This window comes from Pelecanus crispus, chromosome 2 (assembly GCF_030463565.1).
Source record: "Pelecanus crispus isolate bPelCri1 chromosome 2, bPelCri1.pri, whole genome shotgun sequence".
In the NCBI taxonomy this organism is placed as follows: domain Eukaryota; kingdom Metazoa; phylum Chordata; class Aves; order Pelecaniformes; family Pelecanidae; genus Pelecanus; species Pelecanus crispus.
In genome coordinates this window covers 160039899-160064321 of record NC_134644.1, presented here as the reverse complement: position 1 = coordinate 160064321, position 24423 = coordinate 160039899, and the positions used below count along the sequence as shown (strand labels likewise).

General features: G+C 40.4%; 1 protein-coding gene across 1 annotated transcript in view; it reads left to right on the top strand.

The window, feature by feature from the left end:
- SAMD12 (sterile alpha motif domain containing 12) overlaps positions 1-24423 on the top strand; it is a 192590-nt gene that overhangs the window by 82278 nt on the left and 85889 nt on the right. Inside the window, 2 exon segments of the mRNA XM_075705077.1 lie at positions 5790-5930; positions 17088-17159. Of these exon segments, the coding sequence (XP_075561192.1) occupies positions 5790-5930; positions 17088-17159 (213 nt within the window).

The window sequence follows — 24423 nt, the reverse complement described above, 5'->3', positions numbered from 1 at the left end:
TAGGTTGGAAAAGGCCTTTGAGATCATCCAGTCCAACCATTAACCTAACATTACCAAGTCCACCACTAAAACGATTAAGGGTAGAGTAGTAATTTCATGTTTCCTGGCTTGGTGGCTGGATTAGTTTTTAATGAAAGTAAAAACTAGGAATCATTAACGTTGGAAAGACCATCAGTCCAACCATCAACCCAACACGACCATGCCCACTAAACCATGTCCCAAAGTGCCACATCTACCCATTTTTTGAACACCTCCAGGGATGGTGACTTCACCACCCCCCTGGGCAGCCTGTTCCGATGCTCGACTACTCTCCCTGTGAAGCAATTTTTCCTAATATCCAACCTAAACCTCCCCTGACACAGCTTGAGGCCATTTCCTCTAATCCTATCGCTAACTACCTGGGAGAAGAGCCCAACACCCACCTCACTACAACCTCCTTTCAGGTAGTTGTAGAGAGTGATAAGGTCTCCTCTCAGCCTCCTCTTCTCTAGGCTAAACAATCCCAGTCATATCAAGTTTGCTCTGAAAATTTGATTAATTTCTGATTTATGCTTCTTTTACAAGTTGATTCTGAACTCAGCATCCTTAATTGTATTCATATCTATTTGTTCTCTTTTCAACTTAGTTCCTTAGTTTAATAGTTATTCTCTTTGCCTGATGTTCATCTCCCTCCACAGCCATTGTGAGGCCATTTTCATTCTGTAGGTAACTATTCTTTTTCTTGCCTCCTCATAATTTCACCATTCCTCACTATGAAGTCATAGGCTCTCTCTCTCTGCCTGTTCTTGTTTGAATTCTTCTTTCCTGAGTATATGAGAATTTTATACTTGTGTGTCACCAGCACCTGAACAATGATATTAATGTCTGTGTCTGTGTCATGGAAATTTCTTACTTGGTAAGTCCTAGGAGGCTTGTTTTTAAGCACTGAAGTGAGGAGAAGCCAATAATCAGCCTATATAAGCAAGAGGAAAGCTGTGATCAGACTATTTCAAGTAGAAAACCCCAGTGAACTAGATTTATGAATATGTTTGTGGAACTAAAGAGGTAAATATAAAAGCAATATGTTTGGAATTGTTCTGCCCCAAAACTAGAGAAGCTCATTGTTATGAATTAAGTAAGAAAATCCTGTTCTGTCAACAATTTTAAATGGTGTTTGCAGCATTTAAGTATAAACGTGAAAAATTTTTAATCTTGCATAATTTAGGGGCTTAGTGAATCCCATGTTCCTGTTTTTCTAGGTTTGTCAGCTGGCTCCATCCAGAAATATGATCAAAAGGCATATGACTGAAGTTTACAATCATGGAAGCAACAGATAAGCTGAATGTTGAACTGTTAACCAAATACTGCAATGCAAGAACTAGAGAACACTTGAAGCAATTAGTAAGAAATCAGTATAAAACAGACAAAAATGGGCAGTGAGCTTCTGGAATTTGCTACCCTGGGAGGCTGCAGAGGCAGACAGTATCAGGAAGATCAAAAAGACAAATTTATGGACATCAGGACAATAAGTAGGTGCTAAAAATGCCGGACTCTCTAATAACCCTAGTACAACAGCTCTGGATGCAGGCACGGTACAAAGGGAATGGCTTCAGAAAGTAGCCCTCCCAATAGCTCTCCCAAAATATATCTGCTACTGCCACTCTGAATACAGGGCTGGGTGAGCTGTTGGTCTGGCATTAGGGCATTTTTTAATGTCTTGTGTTCTCCGCCCTGTTCTTTCTTGCCTAGATTCTGTGCCCCATGGTAATAAACTGAATATCTTGTCTTGATACTCAGGTATACCTATCATATTGTACTCACCTTTCTTGGCCGTATTTCGCACACATCATTTGTTCCCACTAGTGGTTTATCATTTTCATCAACTTTAAATTAGTCATAGTTTTCTTCAGGGTTTTGCGTGAGACCAGCCTCTTACTAGCTATCTGCTTTCATTTCCCTGTATTTCTTCAGTTCTTTCTACATGTTTAATAAGTCCTTTCTTACCTATTCACTCACCTTCATTACAAGTGTACTTTCAAGGCTTCTTGCGTGGTGTCCCTCTAGATGTCTGTGAACTGGCAGTTGGCGCAGCTTCACAGGCTGGGGGAGAAGAGCAGTAGGCTATACTAGTGCAGGGAGTTACGGGCATTTCTGATTCAGTACAGCAGACTGTGCCACATTCCTTGCTCTAGGGCCAATGCCAACCTCATCGGACCAATGCTTATACTCATATTAATGTTCTGTGGCATGCAATGTTTCTCCCTCCGTTCAAATTTTCATCTGATCCCAGCTTGATCAAATGAGATATGCAGCAGCTAAGTCATATTAGAAAAAATTAGGCCATCAATCCATTATTAAGCTGGAAAGTATTTTATATTCTGTGTCTGCCCTCGGGGTGTCTCAGAACATTCCATGGCTGATCTGTCCTGAGTGTGAGAGGGCTGGGGTTTAGGTGCTAAAAGATGTGTACAGATACTGAGGGAGTTGGGGTTTTTTTAAAGCATTTGGTTTCCAGCCTTGCAATTAGCTAGAGCCAAGGCCTACATACTTGTGACTGTGATCTTTATGGTTCTGTTGGTCAAGGTGCTTTTAAAAAAAATCTCCTGGTCTCTTTTATGCATGTAGCTGCTACATCTAAGAGGTACCGCCAGTTCTGTAGTGTTGGGAAATTTTTCTGAGATGTAGGTGAAGTTCCTTTACTTGTGTCGTAGCAAAGATCAGCGTACACTCTTAGAAAAGGTTACGTTTGTTACATGTTCTGCTCTTGATAATATTCTCTCCAGCACTCTGAAAATTAAAAATCTATCCCCAATTTTTACTGTATAGCTGTGTCTCTGTTTTGACTGTGATGCTTGCCAAAATGACCATCTTTTGTGTATGCTTATTAATGTCCTTCGTTAATCTTTTCTTTTTCAAAGAAAATAGATCTTTATCTTGAGATTCTTCATGCAGGTTGTTTCACAGAATCACAGAACTGCTGATTTTGAAAGGCACCTCTGGCGATCATCTAGTCCAACTCAAAGCAGGGGCAGCTACAGCAGGTTGCCTAGGACCTTGTTAGTCAGGTTTTGAATGTTTCCAAAGACAGAAACTCCACAACCTCTCTGGAAAACTGGTTTCAATGTTCAATAACCCTTGCAGAGTTCTTAGCACCAAATGATAACTCTTTCAGATATGTACAGTACAGGAAGCAAGACAATGAAGCATCTGAAATCATTAGCTGGTTGTCAGGACCTTGGCCTTAGTAACTAATTGGCTTTGGTGACTGATCCAGGCATTAGCGATATCTTTTCAAAGGTGTAATTTAGTACCAGAATAAAAAATCATTCCAGTTGTGACTTGGATGTTGTTGTTCTGAGTGTTGAGGGGGAATAAACTATGGGGAGGATTGAATTTTCTTAGTTCAGGTCACATACTGCATTCTTGGAATGCCGTGTGTGGATGTTTGCCTTCTTGCCTCATCACTGCCTCAACATGTCACATTGGATTTGGTGCAAGAAAGAGTTAATTTAAGGCAATTTGTGCAAGCTGCTGCAGATAGTATGAGTCAAAGACAATTTCCAATGGCACTGTGCTTTGAGCCTAAGCCACAGAGGAACTGGCATGCCAGGAGTTGAAAAGAGACGTCTCTGTTTTGTGCACACTCAACTTCCAAAGGCAGTGACTGGGGTAGAAAACCAATTTGAATATGAAATAAAGAGTTGCCCAGAGGAAGTAAGGAGTAGTGACTATATCCATGGCCAAAAAGAGGTGGAGGGCAATGGATGAGACGCGTGGCCTCGGTTTGTCCTTTCATATTACTGTTGCTGACTCCCTGCCCTAAGATGACATGTGTGTTGGCACTCTTTAAACTGATGACTTGTTTATTTTTTGTTTGCTTTCAGTTGCTAGATTGACATTACAGACCATGCTCTTGGACTGCTGTACATCCTTTATAAATTGCTTTAAGATGTTTTAGCATGATAAGATGATATAAAAATTGAAGTCATTATTACTGTCTGTATCACCAGGGGAATTGGACAGCTGGCATTGATCTGTAAGAGACTAATTTCCATATTTTGTTATTACATTAACCCATAGAATTCTTGTTTATGATTTCAAAGAAAGTTTTCCTAATCAAAAGGTCATCCTTGTAGCATGTAGTGCTTGAGAGACATGGAAGGGCAGAAAATATATGAATGCTGTCATTTTTTATCTGATCAATAACATCTTGCTTTGTTAATAGTAATATCCCAGTATTTTATATTGCATCATATCAAGATCCCACTAACCACTTCACAGAAGCGCCTGTGAATGAGATCTAGCAGTTAGTGAAGGGTATACTACTAACTGCTTGGTTTGGGGCAAATACTGTGTGCCCCTTTAAATTCTTGGCATTAATCTTATATTTTTGAATTAAAATAATCATAAAAATTCTGTACCCATTGCTGTTCTGTAAGGAAAGAGATTGAATAAAGGCCTTATCTTGCTGTGTTGAGTAACACTTTCTGATGAGCTAAATTGTACCGTTCACCCAAAAGCCACAGTAATGGTAGCACAGAGGCTGCTGTGTTGCAGAGGGAGTAACTTGGCTCTTTGCTATCTTCTTCTGGTTTCAGAATAAAGCCTGAGAAATCAAAGAAGGGATTTTTAATAATTAAAAAGTGCTTACAGTCAGAACTAGAGGGGATAAAAAGTTGAGTCTGTTTAAAAAAGTGAACCAAACATCATGCCATTTTCCAAGGTAGTATCAGTGTAGCTCCAGTATGATTTGCTGGTATTGGCCAGGGCACCTTTGGATAGCAAATGTATAGACCAGGAATCAAGGGTCAGTAGAGGACTGCAGGGCACTCCTCCCTGTACTAGCTCACAGCAGTGAAGACCAAAGAAGGTAAATTTTGGTTTTCTTCCTAAGGTAAAGCTTTGCTTGATGCCTTGGTTCTCTGCTTGGTCCAAATACTTCCTTAGTGTTGGCCCAGCCAGTGTGCTGCCTTCCTCCTGTTTACTTATAGCATAGTGGTGCCCAAAAGATGGAGTCAGAGTTCCACTAGCAGAATCTAGGGAGTGTGGATTGTTTGAAGTTTTTAACATCTACAATCTGCGTGGGACCATGGTTCAACATTACCCTAATGGTAAAGATAAATCACGAACTGGGAGTGATTGCCTGCAAAGACCATAGGCTCCTTATAGTTGGGCAAACATCTTTTTCAGGAATGATTTAGCTATAACTGATAGTGTGAAGGGAAATCTCTGGCTCTTTTTTCTGTTTTGTTGCTGTGATAGGTTACTGTTGAGAGGGATTTGGAAGGGTGGACCACGAAGTACAGGGCCTTCCTGAGAAAATGGTGCTATTACACTATAGACATATCTACATTGCAACAATATTCATCCTCAGTATATCTTAAATTGATGAAATTGGTAAAATTCACTTTCACTGGTGGTTTCTTGACAGTAATGTAGATGCTTGAAAATAGGTGAGGGTCTGTTTAGGCACCTGGACCAATTGCAGACTTATAGGGGATATCCTACCTGTGGGAGACCAGCTGGCACTTAAGAATGGCAATTGATTGTCTAAAACAGCACAAGGTACCTATTTTATATCATAAATGTCTCACAAAGCACCAAAACAATACAGAAAATCAAAAGAAAAGGGAGGAGTGGAACATAGATCTCTGACAGTAGGGAAGTACCTAACTGATGAAACAATAACCTCTGAGACTGAAGTATTTCAGGGCTGAGAATTTTTTCTGTAGCAAATTATCCTGTCAGAGTGAGAATATTGCATTAATGGAAATTCTTGGGTGATTTTTCTTTTTGCCTTTTGCATCCAGGCCGTGCTTTGCTGAGACTTACTGACAAAAAGCTTGAACGAATGGGCATTGCCCAGGAAAGCCTGCGACAGCACATTCTGCAGCAAGTCCTTCAGCTGAAGGTGAGAGAAGAAGTCCGAAACCTCCAGCTGCTTACACAAGGTATGAAAAAAATTTTGATATGGACAGTTATTGAGATCAGGTAGGAGAAGTTTGCCTGAGGGCATAAAAGGTGACTTGACATTCTCCCGCAAGAAATGGTGCTTGAAAATGTCTCATAGATTCCACATGCTTTCCAAGTTGGGAACAAAAGGTAAAATAATGCATAAATAAATAGAGATGTTCAGCTTCCTGTTCTGCATGATGAAATAAGCTCCATCTACAGCTTGATGGTAGTCTTACTTAACTGTCTGCTTACTAAGATGAAAATAATTAAATATAAAGGGCACAAGTAGTGAACATGCTGTCTTTACAGACATTGTACATTTTGCATTAATTGTTTACTTTCAGTGTTAGATAAAAGAGTAATCTTTGTAACCTGTTTTATGGTAAGAGCTGTCTGTGGAAAATTACCTGTTAGACTCTGTTTTTTGCAGATGGCTGATTCCTTTTTCATGTTGGAGTGATTTTATTGAATTGAATAGAGTTGCTTCTAATTTGTGCTGCTAAGAAAATGCAAAACTGGGCTCAATATGGAGATCTTGATTAGAAGACAGGGAAGAAGGAGTAACAAAAAAGCTCGTACATATTTTCTAAATGAGGTTAACATGTTTTATAATGACTTGTGTTATAAGCTCTCTATTAAGGCTTTTTAACAGCTGTGGTAACACGGAAGAAAAGCAGTCATTGTGGTAACAGTGTAAAGGAACATTTAGACATCCCCTACTATATATCTGCAATGCTTTCTCAATGCTAAATGTTTGGTAGTCCAGTGAGATAGCATAAACTGTGTACTTCTGTGGTGTTTTGGTTCAGTGCCCATTCTATGTCACATCATATGAAAAAAAATAGAGTTCTTTAGTACATGCAGTGTATTTTTAACAAAATGTCCTTCACACATGACATTATGTTCCTGATTAAGCCTTGCTCACTGTGTGTGGGGAAAAACTCTCTGATTAGTTGAGTAAGCTGCATTTTATCTGAAAGAGCTGATGTCTCAACTGAATTGTTCCTTCAGGCTTAGCGTTGCGTGGATTGTGATGAGGACTGTTAGGGTTCCTTCATTTTGCAATGACGTGAATATGACCTCACCTCATCTTGTGTCATGTCAAAAGCAGTACACATGCTGATGCATCAGTGCCTTCCCCAGGTGTTTAGAGCTCTTTCTTTTCCTTTCATCCATTCATCCTTTCATCCATTATTCCTACGTCCTTTTCTCCAGTGTTGGCCAGGTTCTCTCTTCCCATACAGATGGGGTATTACTTGAGAGTTTGCCAGACTGTGAAGTTCTGGTCACCAACCATCACTGGTTTAGGTCTGCTTATGGAAGTTGGGATTTTATTGATATGGGACAAGGAAGACCCGCTAGCTATAAATTTGGGTCAGTTGATCACCGCAGTCCAGATAGATTTCTCCATAAACCTGAATTTGGCATTGAGGACTGTGCTTCCAGGCTTCTCCTTTATTGTTTCTCTCTGGTTCCTCTCTGGACACATCAACTGGTGTATGAGTCATGATTAGTCAGACAGTAGCGACTGCCATTTCAAGGAATTCAGGGCGGCATCCTTTGAGATTTATTCCTTGCCCATGCAGCTGAGGATACAATTTTGGACTTTGGTAAGAGCATGAATAAACACATGATGGAGTATGAAGGACAGTTTAGTGGTAGCTGTACTGATGTGTGTTTAACATAGTCTCTCTCTGCCATGTAGAGAGAACATTGTTACTTAGTCTGATCATATAAAGGCATGCCATCATATGCTTTATGAAAGCTAGCACAAACTTACAAAAAAACTGGTGGTCTGCAGCTCCTGCTGTCTTTCCCCATAATGGTGCTGGCCATTGCGCTGCGCTTCAGCTCCACTCCAGCCTTCTTAAATAGAGCTGAAGTTATTCAGTAATATTGCCTTGTGCAGCAGAGCTGTGTTAATTGTATGATCCCAGATTGGGGGGACAGTGAGTGATAGGATGACAGCAGTATTCCTATCCCTTATCACCTCATTTACACCAAGTTGGAGTGTGAGTCTGTTGAAAGTGCTTGTTTGCAAGTACTATGGTTAAGATACAATTTCTCAACTACAGTGCAATCTGTAAAGTTGTGTATGTCAGTTGTTCTCTGAAACTGGTTCTGTCCCCTTGCCCAGTTTCTTCAAACTGTGTCCACATGTAGACTTATTATGGTTTATAGGTTCCTAATCCAGGTTGTTACTGAAATAGCTTTCTGTAAGTGCTTTTCCATTTTGGAGAACATTTGAAGAACTTTTTTTCTCTGAAAAGTAACACATTTGCATGCCAGTGGTTTCTGCCTTTTGGAAATTCCACTTGCAAAATGCAGGTCACAGTGTAGCTATTGCTACACTGTCCTTTGCTGTCCTCCAAAATATCCTCCAAAAAGAGGGGGAGAAAAAGCCCTCTGTCTCTCAGTGCACAGCTCAGGAGATCGTTAGGTGAAGGAAGCTGTTAAACCCCCGTTCTGATTTCATTTAGCACACAAGCTGGGTTGCAAGCAATGAGTTCCTAATACAGAGCTCACTGACGTCAGCGAAAAGATTTCCACTGACTTTAATTCATACTCCAATTGAAGCTGGAGCAAACGGGGAAAGTTTTTAAAAAGCATTATGTAGTACTTATCAGATATTTTAAATGTTTTTGTGTTCTGTTGTCTGCAGAGAAAGTTAACCTCATTTTAAAAACTCAATACAGAACTAGCATTCTTTTCTACTCCTGTTTCAGAAAATGACTTAAAACTGTTTCATTCTTCTTCATTCAGGACACACCATCCAGTCTGTTCTGGGGATCTTAAAGCCAGAATAGTATGTGATTGTGTAATTGAAGGCTTGTCTTGAGTTTTAGGAAGACTTTTCTTTGGAGTAAGAACTGCCTGATTGAAGCTATTATCAGCAGAAATGCTATTCCAGCCTCCAGTAGGATAGAAGGGCACAGGCCCAACTACTGATCTGTGCTTTTTTTCCAGACTTAGTGATGTTGAGGAACTAATTTGACAAAATATCTTCCAATGTCTCTTGGGGGGAGCTGCACACTGTTGGAAACACCATTATTGTACTGTTACCACTGTAAGCCTGAGTTGAAAGATCATTTTTTAAAAAAAGCCTTACATAACCACACAGAGAAGATGTTATTTTGAGATTTTTCAATGCGAGTCCTTGCTTTTGGCTAGCATAGAAGAGACTGTCCTCAAAGTGGTAGAACAGTGCTATGTGTGATTCTGAGGAAAGTATCCCTAGACAGCAATCTGCTAATAGGGCTGAGCTTAAGAAGCATTTTTGGATTTGGATTAAATGATACCTGCATTTAAGATGATGTTGGGCCCCCTCCTAAGCTCCTCTGTGAGTTTCATACAGGGCAAAGTGCTACTTGAATAGACTGCCAGGCCACAGAATGTGCCAAATTTTCTTCAAAAAAAATTTTCTTCTGATAGCAAGATGTGTTAGAATAAGGCTTTGTGCTTCATTGAAAATCATCGCAGCTGTTGATACCTGTTGAACTTCTTTCTTCAGTAAGTTTTCTGCTCATCCTGCACTGGTGCTCAGCTACTGAAAAACATATGTGACCAATGATAGCCACAATAAGACTGATTTTTTTCCTTCCTTCAATTTCCAAAATAGTCCCATTCAAAAGCTGTTATAGTACCCTACCACTGTATTCTTCTGGGAAAGGAAACAGAGGGCCTTCAAAGATTCATCTCATCTTCTGAGGAAAGATGAAGTAAGAGCCATGTATTCTAGTGACGGATTATTCAGTAGGTTTTAGAGGAACCTTGTAACAGAAACATTGCCTTCAGGGTCCATGTGGTGAGTAAACCAGGATCATGAAACCACCCCAGCTGAAAGGTGTTACAAGGCTTTTTACAGCATTATCAGCCTCTTAATACTACAGTAAAGGCAGGCTTGATCAAAATTTGAGCTGTTTGGCACTGAACCCTCCCAGGCTGTCAGAAACATGATGCTAGTTCATGTTCACCTTATCTGCTTCTTCCTTGTGAATGTTGAAGGTGGGAGGAACCTGAGCACTGCCATTCCAGCTTGCATCACCATGTCTGAGATTTGTTGTCATTTTCCATAATCAGAGCCTCGAAGTACTAGACTCACTCCCACCTTCTGAATTCCCACATATGAAGACTTTCCCTGTTGTGGTGGCTCCAGTACACAGCAGGAATGATTGGGAGTTACACACCTGCCTAAAAAGGGATGTGAGTGGTCAGAAAATTTGAGAACATAGGGTCTTGCCAAGCGCAGAACTGGAGGGTCTTTTGGAGTTAAGAGAAGACGACTGCAGTTGCTCTCCCGCTGCTGTGTAGGCTTTATGGATACAGTAGTATCTGAACTGCTGTTGCCTTCATGTCCCTTGAAGAAGCGTTACTACAGATCAGCACATTTCTTTGTCATCCCTATAAAGAAGTCAGAACAACTGAGGTTTGTGATAGAGGCTCATCCTGTTACACTTCCAGGACGTACTATTTTCTTTCCTGGGTACATTCTGGACTCAAAGTTTTGGCACCCGAGGAATCATGAGTTCCTTCCTCCAGAAATACTCTTTTTCTTCTCTGTTAAAAACAGCAGATGTTGCCTCTGTGAGCGCTCCAGGTAGGCAGCGTGTTCGCCTTCCCAGGCAGCTGGCGGGGGAAGTGTGTAACACTTGAGGAATCTCAGTTTTATGTCCCTGTGGTGGTGTTCAGAGGCATGCGGCATTTTAAATGTTGACTGTCCTCTTACCAGGCACCCGTTTCTTTTGTTTTCATTTTCTTGACCTCACCTTTTTCTTTTCCCTAACCCTGAAGCTTCCAGCTAGTCAGGAAGGGCCTTTCTTCTTATAGCACAAATTACTATGCAAATGTTTCTTGCATATGCTGCGTACATGGCATCTATCCAAGGCACAGAAAAAAACACTTGGTATTTCAGAAGAGCTCCAGCAAACTTAATTCCTAGCTGATTTCCTTTGCTCTGTGTTCCTATTATGCTCCAAAATCTCTGAGAGACCTTGTGAGTTGAAGACAAAGTATAGCATGGAGACGTTGTCAGAAATTACCCCAAAGTAATAGTTTATCCCTTATCATAGCATCAAAACTGTGTTCCAGGATTCAACATGCTAAATTTCCTGATTATAGGTAAAGAAATCTTAACCTTCTTCTCAATATAGGTTTATTTTCACTATACATCCATATCCCTCGAGAAGCTCGAGCAGTGGGCCCACGTGAAGCTCATGAGGTTCAACAAGGCCAAGTGCAAGGTCCTGCACCTGGGACGGGGCAACCCCTGGTATCAACACAGGCTGGGGGATGAATGTATTGAGAGCAGCCCTGTGGAGAAGGACTTGGGGGTACTGGTGGATGAAAAGCTGGACATGAGCCAACAATGTGCGCTCACAGCCCAGAAGGCCAACCGTATCCTGGGCTGCATCAAAAGCAGCGTGGCCAGCAGGTCGAGGGAGGTGATTCTGCCCCTCTGCTCTGCTCTGGTGAGACCTCACCTGGAGCACTGCGTCCAGCTCTGGGGCCCTCAGCACAAGAAGGACATGGAGCTGCTGGAGCGGGTCCAGAGGAGGGCCACCAAAATGATCCGAGGGCTGGAACACCTCTCCTGTGAAGAAAGGCTGAGAGAGTTGGGATTGTTCAGCCTGGAGAAGAGAAGGCTGCAGGGAGACCTTATAGCAACCTTTCAGTACTTAAAGGGGGCCTATAAGAAAGATGGGGACAATCTTTTTAGCAAGGCCTGTTGTGACAGGACAAGGGGTAATGTTTTTAAACTAAAAGAGGGTAGATTCAGACTAGATATAAGGAAGAAATTTTTTATGATGAGGGTGGTGAAACACTGGAAGAGGTTGCCCAGAGAAGTGGCAGATGCCCCATCCCTAGAAACATTCAAGGCTCTGAGCAACCTGATCTAGTTGAAGATGTCCCTGCTCATTGCAGGGGGGTTGGACTAGATGACCTTAAAGGTGTCTTCCAACCCAAACTATTCTATGATCCTATGATTCTGTGATCCCTTTTACTCCTTTCCATGGTATGTCCTTTTTTCCTGTACCACTGTAGGAATCATAGCACTTATACTTAACATTGCTCTTCCAAGACTGTAAAACGACTTTGTTACCATCCGTTAGCATACAAAAGAGCAGTCTTTGTTGTATTTTTCCCACTTCCAGTCAAGGACATTTGCAGCTCTTATAGAGGACATAGGCTCTGGAGTCAAAAGCCATGGTTGTTCCTGAGAGGTTTTTCAGACTTTAGGCACTGTTAAGACTTCTGAAAATCAATTTTTTCAGGTTACAAGTATGCACTGAGGGTTCTCTATAGTTTTCATTTGTTTTAGCTGAAGCAGAGTATCTATGTGGAGTGTGTATCCGAGTGCAGATAAAATGTTTAAAATACATGCATCAGTGACGATAAATATCAAAATCCATCTATGGCATCAGTTATTTGAATTTCATGTGGCTGGTTTCTAACCTGAAGAATATACTTTGCAGTGCAATCAATGGTCCCTGGTAGACCATTGAATTACTATGGTTCTGTTAGTTAGCTTTTGCTGTGGTGCTAATACATATTCATATCAAATAACCGAGTGATTCAGCTGACAGGTGAAATAAGTTCCAATACACTGGACAATACATTGTAATGCACTCTGGATAGGTATAGCACAGAATTGTCCTTCAATATGCGTAATATATTAGTTTGGAGTATGAATAAGGAAACATGTATGCAACTATGAAATTTGTATTGATGAACTTCTACAGCAAGATTTTAGCTGTATAATATTATGATGTGCTTGTGTTTTTATGCGTTTCTATAAATAATATAGTCTACTGGGAATGTAGTATGAGCTGTTTTGTATGATTGCAAGGACATGATTGCAGTTGTCCGGTTTTCTTACTATTTTATTAATGTTGATTTTTTTTCATTCCTGCTTTTCAAATTTCTCAGAAGTCAGTCTACTGGAAAATTTGCTCTGGAAAGCTTAGTCCTTTTGAGCTAATGCATACCCAAAACTGTCTTACATGTTTGATGAATAGATATTACACATATATATATACACACACACAGAGACACATATATATGTATGTATTTCCCCACTCCTGTGTAAATTGGAAAGAGAAAAAACAATTTTGCTCAAGGTTTAAGAAAAAAAACCTAAAATATTGCTGGTTTTGCTGCAGCCAGTCATGAAAGACTTTCAACTAAATAGGAAAGTTTTGAGCAGTCAGAGGCTGTGATTTAACAACAGCTGTTTGTGATCAGTGCCAGTAGAAATCACTTGTTTTCACCCAGCTGAAAAGAACAGGCTGGAAAAAGGGATTCCAGGAATAGGTACAGTCTTTCACACAGAGTTTAAATAAATCAAGTCTACATATTGTAAGATGGTGCCATTTACAATGTAACATATTTGTCATTTCTAATGAGATTTTTCCAGAAATCAGACACAGAATAAAATTAGGGTTGATAGTTGTTTTATAAAAGAAATGAGGAAATCAGAGCCCTAACTATTCTTCCAAACCCTTAGAAAGTACATAGAAATTTTCACTGCTGGGCTTCTGGTTCAAAACCTGACTGTCTTCATCAGCTAACACCTTTATGGTCAAACTGAGTGGATAGTGTTGGAAATAAGAAGATAAGAAATGCCATTCTCGGTCAGATCCAGTATCCATCTGTCCCAGTACTCTGCCTCTGACAGTGGCAGATGCTGTTTAGGTAGAGCCCAGAACCCTGGCCCCTCTCTGTGGTTGCATCCCATTGGGCTCCCCAGCATCCAGAATTGCTGCATTAGGAAGAGTACGTCCCCACCTAATTCTTTTAGTATCCATTGAGTGTTGGTCTTGTTTTGTCATGAAACAAGTTTTTCACGTCAATTTTTTTTGCAAACTAGAATATAGTCACTGGCAGCCTCAGTGGTGCCGAAAGCACCAAAGCCTAACTTGGCATGCCTTTGGTTGGGTATGTATCTTCTGCCTTCCACACAGACTCTAAGCAATCCTACAATCATGTGCACGCCGTAGTTGCTGCACATCCTCTGTATTTCAGATACACCAGTCACACCTCAGATACATCAGATGAATTGTGCCTGTTGCTCTCCATTGATTATTACAGAAGCTGAGGATAACTGCCAGATGTATTTGTCTACATGATAGACAACTGAACTTAGGGGAGATCAATTCCCACTCGCTATGTCTAGATGTAAACTCCTGTGCTGAAAAAAGCTGGTCTGAAACCTAGATGAATTGCCCTCTTCATTCAGATGAGTTTTGGTAACACCACCTTTCTGATTTTATGAAACTGGTGCTGCCGACGCCTGCATGAATGCATTCTGTTTGCAAAGTGTTTCACCATATTGGCACTTTTAACAAACACGAAAGTCATTCAAAGCCTTTTTGAAAATATAAAATAAAGTTTTGCTGTTTTGAATCCCTGAAGGTGAGCGTTGCCAAATAGTTCAAAAGCATTTTTCTTCCTGTTGTTACTAGCATTTATGGCCTGTGCATAAAGATTTATAATTACTGGAAAGATTCAAGGAAGGTGGGAGAAAAACCCTCTCCTTTTTATGCCTTTGTAAAGTTGCTTTTCTAAGTTGTGTAAAAAGAACCTGTTTTATTTAAAAGCTTCTCTTTTTTCATTCACATTCTTTAAAAGCCTTTCTGTAATGTAATTTTAAAAATGAATGTGGTTCTATTCAAATAAAAGTTTACTCTTAATGGCTTTTATGCTTCATATGATAGAGCACCTTCATTTACTTAGTTATACATAGGCAGTCAGCAGTGTTATGAACTGTTTCTTTATTACTAAGCAGTATGCAGATCTCTGGCATCTTCCACAAAGGAAAGGGCGGGGTTTTTAAGCTCTTTATTTGACATGATCATAAAGCATGGGTACTAACCCAGAGTTTTATGACATGATCAAGTATGATTAATAATTTAACTATGCTGGTTCCCTCTTAAGATCAATATTATAGAATTTTTCCAGTCACTGTTTGAATGGATTTTAATTGAAATTGATTCCCTATAAAATAATAAATTGAAGTGTATTAACAATGATCTTGTGGTCCTTGACGTTAAGGAGTTCTGAATTCTACCAAAATTTTGAACAGTTTTCAAAAAATACCTGTTTTTCCTCTATGCAGCCTAAGTACTCATAAAGCACCTGTAGTTATTTAAGTGCTAATTCCAATAGATGACAGCATAAATATAGCAGCCTTGACTTGCAACATGAATGTGAATGGAAATGTGGCAGGGAATTGTTGTTTTTTAAATAAAATCTATTTTTCTGTTTGCAGTTCAGCTACAGCTGTATTGTGTGATCCTAACATTTTACTGTTATGCATAGTGTTACCTTGAAATTTTTTATCAGTAAAAATATCTCCCACTTTTTTTAATGTCACCTGACATTAAAAGTTACCTGTACAAAGAAAGGATGCCTGAGAAAATCTGCAGTGAGTAGCTCCGTAAGAACCTTAGTGTTTTGCCAAAGGTGTCACCCCTAAGGGCACTGAGTCAGTCTTTGACTGTTTTTCTCAGTTAAGAGTGACGGGTTGAGTTTTAGGCAGTATGTACATGGCGATACCACACAGTTGAAGCTCCTCAACCACACCAAGGTTTCATCGACAACGTAGAGCTTATTCTCAGTTAAGCTTATCCACATAGTTGGAAAAGTAGTTGGTTTACATACATTTGGCTTGTACAATGACTTCCACCTGAAGACAACCTGATTAGAAAATAGCCAGACTATTAGAAAATAGCGCACATCATTTTATATCTAGACAGCCTGCTATAAAATGTCAGGACTCTGATCTGGCATACTCATTCAACTGTACAAGAGGGCCGGAACTCATCCTCAGGAACCATAGGGATAAGCAAGTTGGAGACTTGCATGTGAACAAAGAGGCATGTCAGGGTTCTCCTTCAAGCCTGAGAGCAGTCTGAAGGCATATACATTGACATGGTCCTAGAATTTTGAGTCCTTTCCACTAGAAATCGGATTCAGGTCTTCCCAGTCAGTTCATCTGGGACACCTGGCTGCCATCAGCTGGCATTTAATCGTATGAGATGGAGTTGAAGCAATTCCAACACCTGAGCCTTGAAACAAGCCATTTTGCTGTGTTCTTTCATTCTTTGATGAGACCAGTTGGGAGGCTTATTGTCAATAACATCAGCGAGCAGACTCTGAAGTTAAGTTCTTGTTTGTTGTGTTAAAGGAGCACTGTTGTGTAGGACTTTCAGGAGCTGGGTTTTGAGAGAAAGACCTGAAAGAAAAAAAAGGTCTTGCACAGCAAAAAGAGGGAATTCTTACTAACTGATTATGCCTTTGTTACTTTGATTACTTTGAGCAGTAATGCAAAGCTTCTGTTTTTAAAACTTACTCTCCAAAGTTCTGTAAGCTGTATGGTTTTTGTTTTCTTTTCTCTTCAGCGTATGTTGGAGGTAGATATGGAAAGGGAATGGTAATCACATTTCCTTCTTTCTTTAAAATGTAAGGTCACTCCAGTCTTCTCGAGAAATAAAGAGAAGACCCTATTTCGTTTTGTCTTTCATTCCTTTAAGAACTCCTGAGTAACTGAAGGTTGTTGTTAAAGTTGGGCCAAGAGATTAATATCTCCTGCTCTAGTTTTCTTTCGTTGATTCTCCTTTAGCCTGAGTATTTAAAGGGCTGATTAGACTACAGTTGTCTGGTGAGGAATTTCTTTAGCTTGTTGCAGAGAGTGAAACACTTTTCAGCCATTCCTTGTGATTTTTCTGTCATAAAGTGCCAAGATGGTCCAGCCATATTTAAAGAATCTTGGATGCTGGAAGGAGCAATCAGCATCGTCTTAGACAATGGACAGGCTTTTAAATGTCAGGCAATTAAGGATGCAGATAGACCTTTGAAAATTCCCTACGCTTATCACTCCCACAGTGTCACAGGCGCTGTAATTTTCAGTCCAAACTTTAAAGACTTTGAAGCAAACAAACTATATTTCAGATGAAAGCGACAGGAAAGAGGAAGGGAGGGATAGTCCTACCTCTGAAGCTCCACTGACAAACCAGTTGTCACCTGTGTAGTTTCTGAATGCATCTTTCTCTAGACTCAAGAATCGCTTTAATGTGTCCAGCAGTGCAGCTGCCATCCATTCTGTTACAGCTGTTGACTGTGACACTAACCACTGATATTGTTGACTTTTGTAGATATCTACTTAAACCTGGAGCATGGTTTTTTGAGGGTCATAGAAAAGCAGCCAGTCCTTACTGCCCATCAAGGTAATGAATGTCTTTTTGCTGGGATGTATCTTCATAAAATGAGACATCTATGAGCTTTTTCTGTCTTTTTCTAGAAATGTTTCCTTTAGGTGTAGAGGTTTTTTGAGCTATTGTCGTGAAAATAGTGTTTTATTTTCTTCTAATCCTAATAAGCTCTTTCTGAGTGAATTTTATTATTGTTTACTGATATTTGCTTGCTAGAATTGTTTGTGGATAAATTTTCTTTCTCCCTGCTTAAATATCAGCTGCTGTGATAAGTGCTAAAATGTGTGACCATTGCTTTACCAGCAACTCATGTTTTCCTTTATTATACTGTTACTGCTATTCTTGAGATCTTTTTGGTTCCCTCTAGTAATGGGAATGTCACTGTGGAAATTTTACTGTACTTCTACATGGCTTAGCTGATCACATGATAACTCTGGTATAAGAATATATGTTTTACTGATTTCTTCAGTGTTTTCTCTTGATCCAGATGATCAGAACCCAGGGTATTTAGGTGAGGAATGTAAACAGATGCTGGAACCAGAAGAGAGGAATCCTTTTATCAAGGTTGTCTCTAGGAATTAGGAGCACCTAAAGCTAATTAATTTGGCTAGAGTCTTTGGGAAGTCTTTAGCTAACTTAAGACTTGATCCATACTCTTTATGCACACATTCTATATCCATTCTAGCACAGTGAGCAAATAGCAAGAGTAGCTACTCTACTAAGGAGAATGTAAATTTATGTCTACCACCAGCTACATATTGGTTTTATCCCAATTATCTCCCTTTGAAAATCTGAGACCTCAGCTTTGCTCTTGGTTCTGTGAGGGCAAATGAAGGAGTAATGCTCCATTGATTTCAGTGAAATGTGAAACTAGTTAAAATGAGAACAGGATCAACCCCATTTTTCCTCTACAGCACGAGACTATAAAGCCCATTCAAATCAATGAAGGGTACCAATGACTTTGCTGACCTTTGGATCAAATCCATAAACCTTTTTAGTAACTTAATTAAAACCACAAATACAGAAACATAAGTGTTCTGTTCTCTAACCTAACATAGGTCTTTCTAAAATTGAAAAATATGATCCCTTGCCAATTTTATTGTATCAAAAATACAAGTTTGGTATTTTATTCTCTTTAGAACTTTTTTTTTAGCTATATAAAGCCTATTTTTCACTTGGTATCAAAATCTCTTTTGATGATGTGCACTGCCTATGTTATTTGCAATCCTAATTTCATAATCACTGTTGAAAATGAAACCCACAAAACTTGCTTTTATCTTACTCTTTTTATTCATGTTTTTTACTAAAATGGCATAATCAAAGATAAAAATGAGTACACTGTCTTTTAGCTTGAGCAGTTTGAAGTGTCTTTGTTGCATCTTACATTAGCCAGCTAAAAGTTAGGTGTCTGGTTGAACTCATTGCTCAGCATTCCTCAAATAATCCATGAAGAACGACAGCCACCTTCAGACATAATCTGTACCCTTCTCAAACAGATGCCCAGGATAGGTGCAATGCATTGCCCTCTGGAGGTTCCTGCCTCTGTCAGCTGGACGACTTGCTATCTGATTTGGGATAGCTAAAATTAAATAGAGGAAAAGTAGGCAATAGCTTTTCCCATTTTTTGCTTCTCAGCATGAAGCACATAACAAGTGACATTACCCACTTTTAATTTGCCACCAATCTTCCACTGCCTTAGTATATTAATTTTATTGTCTTTATCTGTACCTGTTAGAAAAATTTGGTTATGCTATGCCCTTAAAATGCCTTTTTTTTGCTATGATTGATAACATCGTCTTTCATATTCTGTTACTTTCTATGAACCTTTTTAACTGAGCTAACTGCTGCTCACCAGTAGTAGAATTAAAGCACCAACCAAAAAGGCTAAAATTAATGAGTTACAAGTTCTGGGTTAAGAGGTTTTGGGGTTGTTTTCTTACTTGTAATTTAAATGGTCCTTTAGTCTGAAGCAGACAAGGTCTCATTTTATATATTGTCTTGGGATAGGGTTATAACTTACCTGTGCTTTGGCAATTTTTCTCAGACACGAGGGCTTTAATAAGTGCAGTTAGACAGATCCTAGTTGTCTGAGTTCTTCCTTTCATCTGGATGTGGTTGAGCCTGATACAAATATTAAACCATTATTATTATTGTTATTGTTATTTGACTGTGGCTTTTGTTGCCTCTGTGGAGCTGGGTCCAGTCTTACACAGGACGGCCAGGACCAGGCTGAGAGCCCCAGATGAAATGCTCATTGGGAATTAAACCTTTGGTTTATAATTCAGAAAACTTACTGAAAACATCTTCCCTTTCATATAATTAATTAGTACAGGCAATGAGGGTGTGAGTCTCTTGAAAACCATGAACTGCATAGTTTCAATTAAATAGGAAATCTGGTAAAACCTATCAAAAAATGACTGGAAATAATAACACAGAAGAGTGACTGAAAAGCCAAGCTTCTTCATATGTCTTTTGTTTGGTTTCTGTGTCTCCCTTAAAGCTCTCTTGCATTCTCATGCAGCTCGTTCATTTTATTGAATGCTAAAGCCTTTCACCATCTGCCAAAAGGTTTTATTTTGGGGTTTCCTCTTATGTGGGAGGGTGGTTTCCTCCTTCCCTTCGTGCTAGTTTCATTGCTATCTTTAGGACTCAGAGCCTACTGGAGACCTTCCTGTCTCCCTTCTATTGCACAGTCTCCTCTTTCCTTGCTGCAAGCTCCTGCTCCCGGGAGCACAGAAGAAAACAAGAACTGAAGCTGCCTTTTTGATCTGCCTGGCTGATGCAGATGGCTTTTCTCTTAAACACAGGAGTCCAGTTCCTGGAGTGCAGGGCTGCGTGTACTCAGCAGAAACATTCTCCAGAGTGGGTGTTTTTAGGAACAGTTCCTGTGTGAAGGGGCACATAACTGCCCAGTGCTTGGCTACACAGTGCAATGGGCTTCTGAAAAAGGGTGCTGTAACCTGTAGCGTTTACTGTAAATGCAGTTTACTCCTCTCTATTTGTTAGTCTTTTACCCCAGCACATTAATCCAACCTGTTCTGCTACTGTTAAGACAACTGTAGCTATAGCCCTTTAGTTTCTTCCTTTTATGGGAACTTTTAGATGTTTATTTTTTCTATAAACATATTGATTTCCTATCTTTACCTGTCTTAGGCCATAGAGAAAAAGAAGTGAAATTAGAGGTGTTATATTTGCAGAGGGATAGAATTGCATCTTTTTTTCCCTTCCTGAGAGCAAAATAAAGTAGATGCCAGTCTGGGCTTTTCAGCATAGCTCTCAAGGATGCAAGGCATACAGCTGCAGTGGGATGTGAGTATCCAGGTGCCGAGCCATGAACACGGCAGGAGGAGGCTGCGATTCCTGATCAGACACCTCCATTTAAATCTTTGCTGTGGAGCTCTTCAGGTACCTGCCATCATCTCTTCTCAAAGTAGGTGCTATGTGGGGGAAACAGTGTCCTGCCTTTTCCCTTCAGCCTCTGCCTGCTGGGAGTGAGAGCAGTCCCTCTCTGAGGAGCGTGCAGTCCTGTTACTGCCTGTCCTAATTTGCTGCACAGCTGAGCCTGTGACCGGAGGCAGTGTGAATGTGGAGGGCGCAGGCACAGGGAGTTGTGCTGGGCGTCACATCACCTCCTGAGAGCTCTGCCAGGATCCATATCAGCCAATTATGCCTCTGCTGAGTGCATTTCTGGCTTTCCTTTTTTGATTTTTGTTTTAATCACTGGCATTACACCAACCAGCATGTTAGGTAGTAATAGGAATGTAGTATTATTTTATTTGTGATTAGCTCATCTCTTGGACTCTGAGATGTTCTGATCTCTATCCTTCCATCATCACCCAGCCCTCTTTGAAGCTCTATACTTCTTTGGTTTATTTACTCTCCCTCTGTAATTGAGAACTTTATTGTTGATTGCCACGAAAAATTGTCAGTGCTTAAAAATAAATGATCCATCTTCCATCCCATCTAGTTTTTATGACAATAGGAATCTAATGAAAGGTTGAAATGAGGATGAGGAGAATGAGGGTGTCCCAGGGTGTTACCTAAATGTCTGATCTACACATGAAAAGCGATGCTGGGATTTCTGTTCAGGAAAGTGCCAGTAAAACTACCCATTTCTTAGCACTGAATATTTTAATGACATTCCATTCCAAACTCCAAGTGCAGCATTGCAGAGAGAGGTCAGTGGTGCCCATTTCTAACAACAGAATGGTGCAACATAACACAGCAGCCTGAGATGGCATTCTCCTGAAAAATAAGAGGGCTGTGTGAGAAAATTTCAAGCAGGAGACACATGTAGCTCCTCATTTAGAAAGCAAGGCACTGTACTTCTGAATAAACAGTTTTCCATGTTCTCTTGGTCACACAGATGCACACACATGAACATACTCTAATTGGATAAAAATGTAAACAGTAAATTAAGGATGTGATTAAAAATTAAACAGCCACTGCAGAAACCATCAATAGTAAGTGCTTATTAACTTACATATAACGGCATGCTGGTGTGATAGCTTCAAATTGGCTACTGAAACTGATTTGCAGCAAATAAGGCCAGCTTTCCAAAAGGATATTTCTGGGTTTCAGTAATCAGAGCCTCAGCTCTGATCGCTTGTTTTGTTCCTTCACAATTTTTGCCAGCCTTTTTAAGTAACTGATAATATGCATGACTTTCTTGAACTATAGTGGGTGATATGCTTAATCCTTCACCTCTGGTGCTTAGCAAGCATCAGACAGTATGGATCTCACCCAGCTTTGTCCTACCTCATGCATTGTGAGACTACGATTTGCCCCTCATCTCCATCCCCTTTTTCTGCAGGGCTTCACAGAGCCCATATACATTCTGTGACCCAACCTTGCTGTCTCTTTACATATGTGCTGCATGATAAGCTGAAGGGCAAAGCTGATTTATACATATTCACCTGCCAATCTGAGTGCCGCATCCACACATGCACACCTATGATCTGCAGACCAGCTCCATCTGGCACTGCATGGCAGAGGCTGCAGCTTCTGGAAGGGGCACCCCGCAGCTCCATGGTCCCTTTCCATCCCCTCTCGTAACATTTATGCCCTACTCTTTTGTGTGACCTGCATGTGGAGGCCTGCATGTCAGAGGACAGGATGTTTGGCCGTCTTGCTTCGGAGTTAGAGTCAGCGTGGTTTTGAGCTAGAGCAAGTCATTCTCAGTAGAATTGTTACAGCCTGGATTCAATGACGGCAGCTCAATGTTAGCTTTAAACGTTTAGGGGGAAGTTGAAACAAGGTTAAAGACCTCTCAAAATTGGGGCTAATCTGGCAAGGCTGAGCAAAGCATGATCTTTTCCAGTGAGCTCTGTCTTCTTGAATGTTTGCTTTTCAGGTGGTTGGATAATACAGATATGTGACTAGTGTATGGTACAAAAGAGGTTTTGCATACTTGTTTCCTGCCTTCATGTGGCCAAAACTGAGTGCTGCTCACTCCAGAAAGCAGCTGAGCTTTGTGCTTGTTATCTGCGTCTCCTGTGTTCGCTTAGGCTGAGGTCCTCCTTCCCTCTTTTCTCCTGCCAGTCAAAAGCAAGAAATGAGTGGGTGTTACTTGAGTTAAAGATCTATAGCCAGCCCAATATCAGTGGGTTGTATATATCCTGTAAAAAACCCTTTAATTCTACCTTCCTGTGAGAAAGTAGCACGTCCCCTGAACAGCTGCCAAACTACTTGAATGTGGCTGCAGGTGGCTCAAATGTGTTTTTTGTTAAAACACAGCTGGAAGATGATTTCTGTCATGAACACCTCAGCCCTGTCAACTGTTTCTGTGGTTATTCTGCTCCAGTTGGTGTGGTCTATATGTGGAGCCATAGAGTGGTTGGCTCTTTGGTAGTTGCTAGCATTGTAGTTCAGCGTTCGCTGCAGCTGCACTTAGGGGAGCTGGACAAATGAGTGGCAAATACCGGAGCAGCTGTTGTCTGTTCAGGGTTCCCTTTGGTTGCTTAGACCACTGACTTGTGTTGTGACAGGTATGAAGGCTGTCCTGATAGGGATATTTACGGTGGGAGTTTCTGGATGTAGCAGAGGAATAGTATGAGAAGGGATACTGTAGCGCTAAGAAAGTAGTGGAGGACACAACGGGTGTCCACCTGGTTTGAGATGCAGAGCAGGGAGCCTGTGGCTGCTGAGAGCCACTGCTGGAGCCAGGATTCTGGGTTAGGTGGACTCAGTATGGGCTTCACTCTTGCTTTCTGTGCTTTGTTTCCTGACTTTGCCAAAGCCTTTCCAATATAGTTTCATCCCTGTCCCAGCCACCAATTCTCAGACCATGGAGAGAAGGGAGGAAGCCGAGGGTTCACAATGTGCCCAGGTGGAACACAGAAAACAAGGTTGGAAACCCACTGGCTTAGGCTGGTAGAGCTGAATTGCTGTCAGCAGCAGAGGGAAACCTCTCCAAAATGGTCTCAAGTGTACAGAATACCACAGGGAACAATTCCTTTTCTTCTCGATGTCCTGAAGAACAGATGGATCTGACATGTTCATTGCCTTAAGCTGTCTTGTTTTATCAGCACATCAGATCTAGGTGCTTGACAGATGTGCCAAACAGAAAATAAAATTCATCCATACCCAGTTGCATGGGTTTTAGCATCTCTAGTTCCTATTTAGAACTATTCTCTTTATTGTCCAACTTAGCCTGTGTATAAATGAGGAGGTATTTTCATTTAAAATTAAGGGAAGACAGAGACAAATATACTGTTGGAAGTGCAAACCAATCTTGTGACCTTTAAAGGCATTGTTTGGCATCTTCAGCTTTTTGGTTCACAGCTGTGTCTGAGATAGGAAAAATGTCAAACTCAATGCAAAGAGGGCAGGTCGAACCATACTGGCAGTAGTGAAGCAAGATTTTGTACATGTTACAGCTTGAATAGCTTGAAATTTTAAAACCTGTGTTACAATTGCAAAAGCATGAAATAAAAGCTTTTTGAAGCCAGTAACACATTTGCTCAAAAGTTATTGCAACACAGTCCTGAATATCAAAAGCTGATTTTATTCATATCTACCCCATTCCTGTTTCTTTCCCCCCAGCACACTTGGATTCTATGGGAGATGAGGCAGCAAGTGCTTCTGTGTCTTTTTTCACAGCAAGGTCTCTGTCATGGATTTTTTTTTCATCTTCCTCTTTAAAAAAATCAAAGAACTAAAAATTGTGTGAACATACTGCAGCATTTCCAACAGTTGCAAACTGTGCAGTGCAAAGTGGGTATGAAATATTTAATGTGGTTTTAAATTAAAACTGTGCTACATATTTACTTTTTAAAAG